Consider the following 10262-nt stretch of genomic DNA (forward strand, 5'->3'; position numbering starts at 1 on the left):
GCACCTTTCATTGTTCAAACGGACAAACGCTGCCTTATTTATGAGTGACTTGCTGTCTGGGGAGGGGCACTCATTGTACAACACTTGGAATGGCCTACAACAACCCTCCATGTTCAGTTGAATGAAAGCGTTCTAGTCAGGGTCCTTTCACTATATGTTTGCTAGAGTATAGAGCCAACATTTCAATTGCGATGCAATGTTCAGACAGCACTAATGCATCTCTAGCACAGCTCATTATGCATACTATGAGAACAAATGGTATTGTAATTATCTACCGTAGTAAGTGCTTATGGCTTTCAGAGAAAATCCTACTCCGTCTCTGAGAGACAAAAGCATTGATCAAAACACATCTCAGGTGATATGACTTAAATGACAACTGTATCACATCAAAATATCAGTTTAAGGTTGTGAATACATGGGGAAATTTGACTTTACTCCCACCAATCCAAATAAGTTCTCTCTTATTTAGCAAAAACGTTTACTCACAAATATCTCAATACATCAGAGCCCAATAAGTGCTAGAAGTGCTAAAGAAATATTACATTTGATATATTACTACTGTATTATCTTCCATATCCTTCCTGCAGAAGTCATCAGCAACAGATCAATTTTGCTGCAGTTGTTCTGGAGGCTCTCTTTGAAGTTGACTTAGAGTTAAAAGAATGATGCGTCATGGGGCGATCCTGCCAGTTTCACATTATGTAACCAAGACAGCCCTCGCAAAGTGTCAAGTGCCGGATTCAAAATGGAGGCCAGAGACTCAACAATATCTCATGTACAATACTTCAATATCCTCTCTGTTCTATGTCTCTGGGCATCATGTACAGAAAAATACAGACGTAAACCTTGTACAAGTGTATAAATGGGCTTTTATTGCACCTACCCTACACCTCAGGCTGCGCTCTTATCTCTTCACCACACACCACAAAATTGACGACCTCACCGATTGAATGCTGCACTACTACTTTTTTAACACCACATTTCCAACAAATTGCCCAATTGCACAGCCCTAAGAGGGTGTACCATGAAGAAAATAAGTATTTGAACATCCTGCTATATTGCAAGTTCTCCCACATAGAAATCATGAAGCGGTCTGAAATGTTCATTGGAGGTGCATGTCCACTGTGAGAAAGACAATCCAAAAAGAAAAATCCAGAAATCACAATGTATGATTTTTTAATGATTTATTTGTGTGATACAGCTGCAAGTAAGTATTTGAACGCCTGAGAAAACCAATGTTAATCTTTGGTACAGTAGCCTTTGTTTGCAATTACAGAGGTCAAATGTTTCCTGTTGTTGTTCACCAGGTTTGCACACACTGCAAGAGGGATTTTAGCCCACTCCTCCACACATATCTTCTCTAGATCAGACGGGTTTCTGGGCTGTCGCTGAGAAATACAGAGTTTCATTTCCCTCCATAGATTTTCAACTGGGTTTATGTCTAGAGACTGGCTAGGCCAAGCCAGAGCCTTGATATGGTTCTTACGGAGTCACTCCTTCATTTTCCTGGCTGTGTGCTTCGGGCCATTGTCATGTTGAAAGACCCAGCCACGACGCATCTTCAATGCTCTGACTTAGGGGAAGAGGTTGTTCCCCAAAATCTTACAATACATGGCCGCGGTCATCCTCTACTTCATACAGTGCAGTCGTCTTGTCCCATGAGCAGACAACCCCGCCAAAGCATGATACTACCACCCCCATGCTTCACAGTTGGGATGGTGTTGTTGGGATGGAACTCATCATTGGTTTTCCTGTAAACACGGTTAGTAGAATTATGACCAAAAAGTTCAATTTTGGTCTCATCTGACCATAAAACCTTCTCCCATGACTCCTCTGTATCATCCAAATGGTAATTGGCAAACTTAATCAGCCCAGGACGACCTGTTGTGTCGTCCTGGGCTGATTTTTCACCTTTCTAAGGATCATTGAGACCCCATGAGGTGATATCTTGCATGGAGCTTCACTCCAATCGAGACTGACCGTCATGTTTAGCTTCTTCCATTTTCTCATGATTGCTCCAACAGTGGAACATTTTTCACCAAGCTGGGTGGCAATTTCTTTTTAGATTATCCCTCACAGTGGACATGCACCTACAATGAAAATTTCAGACCCCTCCATGATTTCTAAGTGGGAGAACTTGCAATATAGCAGCGAGTTTAAATACTCATTTTCTTCACTGAATATATCAAGAAATAATAAGCGTATATAAGACAAACTAACTGCCCATCAATCATGTTGTTATAGACACAGCCATTCACAATTGTAAAATGGCTTTGACATCCTAGTTTTTGGAGTGTGGGGGAATACTATAGTATACTATATTGAGTACAATACATGGAAACAAAAACCCACACAAGTGCAGGATGCAAACTCTACACTTGTGTTACACAGGCTGACAGATTTGATCATATAACCTTTTCATTAAGACATACCACTGACCACAGATTCAGCCAAATTGATATCATTTATAGTACTTTATCGAGATGCTCCCGCTGAAATGTCAGGGAAATCTATCTAGAGTCACTAGATCTGTGTTAACTACATTACATTAAAACTACAGGAAAATCTAACTCCATCTGTGATATTTAACTGCTAAAATCTTCCAGTTTTACACTTTGTCTTCCGAAGCTAAATGTCCAGTTAGTGAAACAAACACCATGACAGCCAACATTTAGAAAGCCAAGTACTGCCTCCTACCATTTCTATCACCATGGAAACAACCAAATACACAAGGAGCACTTCGATACAACATACTGCAAGCCATATGTGATGGCAGATTTTGCTCCCAATCTGTAAACCCTGTACCCCAAATGACTACAGTAAAACAAATAATGGCTCGTTTACCTGCATTATACCAATATATTTCTATAATTCATGAAAAAGCAGTTTTACAGCCAAATTGGTGTCATGGTAAAAAATAGGTTATTTTAAAGGTGTAGATGAGAACTCAGCTGGGGACCCATAAGGTACATTAAAATAATCATGATTATGAATGTGGGTATGATCGTCAACCTCATGGATTCCAGAGTGACTGTAAGGGGAAATCACTTCATCTCTGACTACAACACACCAGTTGGACAGGATCTGTTATTTTTCTAAAAATGTATTATCAAATACTCTGAACATACTCATACTGACTCAAACTGTACACGCAAAACGAAGCCATGTCGTGACGCGCGTTCTCTACTGATCATCTCTGTTGTGTTATTTGACCGATGCGCAGAAGGCGCTGCAAATGACCCTGGGCGTGAACTAACATTTCCTTACCAAGCTAGCGAATACACGAAAGTGTCAGTGCCACCTTCCCTTCTTACCTACTTGGTGCGCCTCACCCAGGCGGACCTCGGTGGTGCTGCTCGGGTCACTCTGAGATCTCCCCCGCTGGAAGATGCACTCATCTCCAGGGTAGTTCGACGATGCCATGACAAAGAGAAAAACCGAAGGCAGAGCCGGCAGTCGTGCCCAGGGCCGACAAAGGTGACCAGCATCAAGTGGTGCAGACGATGTAATAATGCAGCTGATCCAGTGCAATGCTGCGGTTTCTGGTCCTCGCTGAGAAGCAGCGCGAGGAAAGTCATCACACACGTCGCATCATGCCGCCTTCAAGTACCACTCGTACACCCACAGATACTTACAACACTATTAACCATTTCTCGTCAGCGACATTAACCCATTGTGGCAAGAGTATGTGACAGGATTGCTTTCTTCAATGTTTGCATGCTTGTGGGTCGGTGATGGAACACCTATGTAGAGGTTGTGCATGGGCAAGAAAAATAACCAACAACACAATATTAAATTTTAAGTTTCTGTTTTTTTGTTTTGGTTTTTTTTGTTGTTTTTTTTTGGGGGGGGGGTGGATTTGAAAGCTGGTTGAATTTTTATGAATATGAATGAATGCAGTAGTTTTCCAAATTAGCCAAAAATGTCCACTGAATGACTCGTTTTCGTCACGGGGCACATTGCAATTGGGATTTCCCGCATAGGGGCTATATGTGATAGTTAAAAAAAAAAAGCATAGATGTGTTTGTCATATTTTAATACGGGTATCGACGCACTGTGGGAGTGAACTGGAACATGCGTTTTATGCTGATCTTGGCCCGAACCCTCCATATGCCGGTCATAATTATTTTTATTATATACAAATAAATGGGGAAATAAATGCAGAGTCAAATGTGACTCTCTGTGGCGACCCCTGGTGAAACATGCTGAAAGTCACACCAACGACACGCATTTCATTGTGTTTATATATCAGCAACAAATTGAATTTGAAGACAGAAGTCATAAACATTTTGGAAGGCAAATATTTAATGAGAGAAACAACTATTGTTCAGTTAATGTTCAGAAGTGATTTTTTTTTTTGAGAGGGGGGGGTGTTTGTTTATGTTAAAACTACAGATACTCAATAAATTGCAAGTTTAGGAGACAACTACCAAAATAGGAAAAGAAATCTATTCAGCAAGAATAGTGAAGTAAACTATGATTTATTTTATTTTTTTGCTTAAGTGGACCACATAAAATGATGCCCCCCTGACATCGATGCTCCATTTACTGCCATGAAGTTAAAATAAAAAAAAAAACTAAATATGAATTAACCGAACACATAGTTGAAGAGTGGTAAGATAACAGTTACCAGGTTCCAATGTGTATCCGTTGTGTCTGTGGAGTTTCTATTCTCTCCCTCCTTGCATAGATTTTCTACAGATTTCCTTCCACATTTCAAAAACTGTCTTATTCAGTGAAATGGAAACAGGGGGCATGAATGTGAGCATGAATGGCTGTTTGGCTGTATGTGCCCTTCTAATTTCATGCTTACTTTGTGTTTTGGGGAGATGTGTGGGAATGAATTTGTAATACTGTGAGTGACCCTGTATTGTGGATTAATAGTGCCTCTCGAGATTAATCCTCCTCCTTTTCCTCCTTGTACTACTACTACTAATAATTATTATTATAATAAGCAGCTGAATGCAGCCCTATGGGGGCACAAACCAGTACAATCTGTAGGCCGGTCCCAAGCCCGGATAAATGCAGAGGGTTGTGTCAGGAAGGGCCTCCGGCGTAAAAACTGTGCCAAACAAATATGAGCATTTATCTAAAGAATCCCATACCGGATCGGTCGTGGCCCGGGTTAACAACGGCCGCCCCCGGCACTGCTAACTTGCATGGCGTCGGTGGAAATTCAGCTACTGTGGGTCGAAGACAAAGAAGAGGAGGAAACCGGATCCATCGTCAGAAGAAAAAGAGGAATGCACAGAGCCTACAACTGAGTGTAGGGACTTTGAATGTTGGGACTATGACAGGAAAAGCTCAGGAGTTGGTTGACATGATGATTAGGAGAAAAGTTGATATTCTGTGCATCCAAGAGAGCAGGTGGAAACGAAGTAAGGCTAGAAGTTTAGGAGCAGGGTTTAAATTATTCTACCACGGAATAGATTGGAAGAGAAATGGAGTAGGGGTTATTTTAAAGGAAGAGCTGGCTAAGAATGTCTTGGAGGTGAAAAGAGTATCAGATCGAGTGACTAAAATTTGAAATTGAGGGTGTTATGTATAATGTGGTTAGCGGCTATGCCCCACAGGTAGGATGTGACCTAGAGTTGAAAGAGAAATTCTGGAAGGAACTAGATGAAGTAGTTCTGAGCATCCCAGACAGCGAGAGAGTTGTGATTGGTGCAGATTGTAATGGACATATTGGTAAAGGAAACAGGGGCGATGAAGAAGTGATAGGTAAGTACTGTGTCCAGGAAAGGAACTTTGGGGGACAGATGGTGGTAGACTTTGCAAAAAGGATGGAGATGGCTGTAGTGAACACTTATTTTCAGAAGAGGGAGGAACAAATAGTGACCTACAAGAGCTAGAAGCACGCAGGTGGATTATATTTTGTGCAGACGATGTAATCTGAAGGAGGTTACTGACTGTAAAGTAGTGGAAGGGGAGAGTGTAGCTCGACAGCATAGGATGGTAGTGTGTAGGATGACTCTGGTGGTGGGTAGGAAGATTAAGAAGACAAAAGTAGAGCAGAGAACCGTGTGGTGGAAGCTGAAAAAGGAAGAATGTTGTGCGGCCTTTCGGAAAGAGGTAAGACAGGCTCTCGATGGAAAGCAGAAGCTCCCGGAAGACTGGACTACGACAGCCAAGGTAATCAGAGAGATAGCCAGGAGAGTACTTGGTGTGTCTTTTGGTAGGAAAGGGGAGAAGGAGACTTGGTGGTGGAACCCCAAAATACAAGGAGTCATACAAGGAAAGAGATTAGCGAAGAAGAAGTGGGATACTGAGAGGACTGAGGAGAGGCGAAAGGAATACATTGAGATGTGACGTAGGGCAAAGGTAGAAGTGGCAAAGGCTAAACAAGAGGCATATGAAGACATGTACACCAGGTTGGACACGAAAGAAGGAGAAAAGGATCTCTACAGGTTGGCCAGACAGAGGGATAGAGATGGGAAGGATGTGCAGCAGGTAAGGGTAATTAAGGATAGAGATGGAAATGTGTTGACTGGTGCCGGTAGTGTGCTAAATAGATGGAAAGAATACTTTGAGAAGTTGATGAATGAAGAAAACGAGAGAGAAGGAAGAGTTGAAGAGGCAAGTGTGAAGGACCAGGAAGTGGCAATGATTACCAAGGGGGAAGTCAGAAAGGTGCTAGTGGAAAAGTACAGAGAAGGTCAGAAGGAGCTACATTGTGTCATTGTGGATCTAGAGAAGGCCTATAACAGAGTACCAAGAGAGGAACTGTGGGACTGCATGCGTAAGTCTGGTATGGCAGAGAAGTATGTCAAAATAGTACAGGACATGTATGATGGCAGCAGAACAATGGTGAGGTGTGCCTTAGGTGTGACAGAGGAATTTAAGGTGGAGGTGGGACTGCATCAGGGATCAGCTCTGAGCCCCTTCCTGTTTGCAGTGGTAATGGATAGGCTGACAGATGAGGTTAGACTGGAATCCCCTTGGACCATGATGTTCGCAGATGATATTGTGATATGCAGTGAAAGCAGGGAGCATGCAGAGGAGCAATTAGAAAGATGGAGACATGCACTGGAAAGGAGAGGAATGAAGATTAGCTGAAGTAAAACAGAATATATGTGCGTGAATGAGAAAAGTGGAGGGGGAAGAGTGAGGCTACAGGGAGAAGAGATAGCGAGGGTGGACGACTTCAAATATTTAGGGTCAATAATCCAGGGCAATGGTGAGTGTGGTAAGGAAGTGAAGAAACGGGTCCAAGCAGGTTGGAACAGCTGGCGAAAGCTGTCTGGTGTGTTATGTGACAGAAGAGTCTCTGCTAGGATGAAGGGCAAAGTTTACAAAACAGTGGTGAGGCCGGCCATGATGTACGGATTAGAGACAGTGGCACTGAAGAAACAACAGGAAGCAGAACTGGAGGTGGCAGAAATGAAGATGTTGAGGTTCTCGCTCGGAGTGACCAGGTTGGATAGGATTAGAAATGAGCTCATTAGAGGGACAGCCAAAGTTGGATGTTTTGGAGACAAGATTCAAGAGAGCAGACTTCGATGCTTTGGACATGTTCAGAGGCGAGAGAGTTAGTATATTGGTAGAAGGATGCTGAGGATGGAGCTCCCAGGCAAAAGAGCGAGAGGAAGACCAAAGAGAAGGTTTATGGATGTGGTGAGGGAAGACATGAGGGCAGTTGGGGTTAGAGAGGAAGATGCAGGAGATAGGCTAAGATGGCAAAAGATGACACGCTGTGGCGACCCCCAACGGGACAAGCCGAAAGGAAAAGAAGAAAATTATAATAAGCAGCCGGCACAGTGGAGCAGCTGGAAAGCGTTGGCCTCACAGTTAGTTCAATCCCAGACCCGCCTGTGTGGAGTTTCCACGTTCTCCCTGTGCCTGCGTGGGTTTTTTCCAGGCACTCCAGTTTCCTCCCACTTCCCAAAAACATGCAACATTAATTAGACATTCTAAATTGCCGCTAGGTGAGATTTTGTGTGCAGCTGTTTGTCTCTATATGCATGCTCCTAAGGAGAATTTAGTCTTCAATAAATCTATTATCCATTTATAATTCATCCATCCATCCATTTTCTTAGCTGCTTATCCTCACTATCGCAGGAGAGCTGGAACCTCTCCCAGCTGTCAACGGGCAGGAGGCAGGGTACACCTTGAACTGTTTGCCAGCCAATTGTACGGCATATATGGGAACATGAGGGGGGAACGGTTGTAAACTATATACTGTATGTGTTCTGCTATCACCTGACAATTGCCAGGGTGGACTCTGGCTTTCGACCACTGTCAACTGAGACGGGTCAAGAGGGAAGACCAGCCCTATTTTTAACTCATCCTCAAATTTATTTAAAAAAATATTTGTTTAAGAAGACGTGTTTTGTGGTGATAGTGTACATTTTGCAATTGACAAAAAAGCAAAACTTGAGAAAATGAGCAAGTTATGACTTAATTTTAATGTCTGTGCATTGCTTTCGATGGGAACATCAACATTCGCATCATGGCTGCCGCATAGGCAAGTCAGTTGGTTTCCAATTATCCATTATCCCTTGCGAAGGATGCCACACTGTGTGGATTGGATTGCAGAGAACCTAGGTGAATGGTGAAGCAGGAGGTTTTTTTTCTATCGTTAAATTTCCCGCTTGGTGTAAGAGTTAAGACGTCTTTTAAAGCAAATGCCAACTTAGTGGACAAAAACATGTTTGATGCTTTAAGCAGAGCCAGATACTTGGAGAAATTAAAGGACATCGGCAGCAAAGATCCATATGAATTTCAAGCAAGCAACGGGGGTGACAATGTGGAAAGCTACCCTGACATTTCATATCCGATATCGTTATCTCGTGAATTCTGTGAGCTCATATACCCTACAAGGCTCTACAAGCCTACAATTACATTGTAAGAGGCTTCGTTCAAGATATACGGCAACAGGTGATCGGTAATCAGTGTGTAATGGTGGCTCAAGGAAGACATTGTCAGAGGTCTGTCGATCCACTACCATATCCCTGGATCATATCCCAAAAAGATGGCTGCGTTCTCTCCGGTCATTGTACCTGCATGACCGGTCTTGGAGAAAAATACGTGGCTGCCTTTCTTTTTGCAGTCGAGGCTTCAGTGAAGTTACGGGATAGCAAGACAGTTACAGAAGAGAGGGTCTTACTGGTTACCGCCCTCTGCAGTTAAAAATGTAAATCGATTTTTTTCTCTTAAAGAATTCTCTGTCATACCTTTGTGTAGAATACATAATTTATTCATTCCTTGTTGCCTCAAGCATTTAATTGAAAATGTTACCTGTTACGAAATTATCCAAGCAAATTTTATAGTCTCTTTGTTGGATCAGGAAGAAATCCAGCTCGGCTGATCCTCGACAACCATAGGTTCCGTCTTTCTGTCGATAGTCGCTTAGTTTTACTTCCCTGGTTGACAGCGTCCTTCAAAATATCAAAATACTAACTCTTTGTTTGCCCCAAAATCAGCGCGGTTAGTACAGCCTCAAACTACGCATGTGTGGCCCATATTATCAGATGAAAGGGGCTTGCTTGAAGACACACAAAATGGCGGATAAGGGACTCCTGGGATTGTGGTGACATCATCGGAAACCTATCCATACTCCTGATATCTGTGGTCAGAACAATGACACGGATTTCCAGCTATCCTAACGCAATGACCTAGTAAAGCTTGATTTTACAACCCTGACACAATCTATGAAATAAAGTTCAATCCGCACCGACAGCTGGTTTTGCTCATGTAATCGGCGCTATTGACAGCACACACATTGTTAGAAGGACGGAATCACATGATAAATTTGTATATGTCAACAGGAAACAATTTTATTTGATTCTGTACATTCTAATTCAATTCGTACATCGACGATAGTTACATATGTCTTCGGATCAGCGGAGACTGGGTCTGGAGCAGATTTTGTTTAAATATGATTTGCACATTTAAATATGTGCATGGAGAGAAAGGGGTCTGCTACTCCAACATGTACACTTAATTCCATGTTTATTGGGACGTAGAAGGGAAATGTGTTTGAATCCGTGCATACGCACAGATTCATACATCTGGATATTTTTGTTCATACGACTTTTTCTGGATCTTAGCATACGGTTTTAGTAGGAAATCCAAGCAAGTCTTTGTACATGAGTCCCCTGGAGACTAGCGCTATGTTTTAACTGTTTCTTTCCTCTGTGATGTACGGAAGCATATTGTACACTTCAGTACTACACCGTAGGATGCAGTCTTCTAGCATTTAGAGCAGTTAGTGCCTAATAGAGCAAAAGTCAAGTGCAATGACCGTTGTGTAAAGGATGTCA

The 10262-nt window shown here is 42.5% G+C and overlaps 1 protein-coding gene across 1 annotated transcript in view; it reads right to left on the reverse strand.

Moving 5' to 3' along the window:
• The window catches only part of phactr3b (phosphatase and actin regulator 3b), a 67785-nt gene extending 64362 nt beyond the window's left edge, over positions 1-3423 (reverse strand). Inside the window, exon 1 of the mRNA XM_061833765.1 lies at positions 3315-3423. Within this exon, the coding sequence (XP_061689749.1) occupies positions 3315-3423 (109 nt within the window). The remainder of the gene's footprint in view (positions 1-3314) is intronic.
• Between the last annotated feature and the right edge of the window lie 6839 nt (positions 3424-10262).

Source organism: Syngnathoides biaculeatus, chromosome 10 (genome assembly GCF_019802595.1).
Source record: "Syngnathoides biaculeatus isolate LvHL_M chromosome 10, ASM1980259v1, whole genome shotgun sequence".
NCBI lineage: Eukaryota > Metazoa > Chordata > Actinopteri > Syngnathiformes > Syngnathidae > Syngnathoides > Syngnathoides biaculeatus.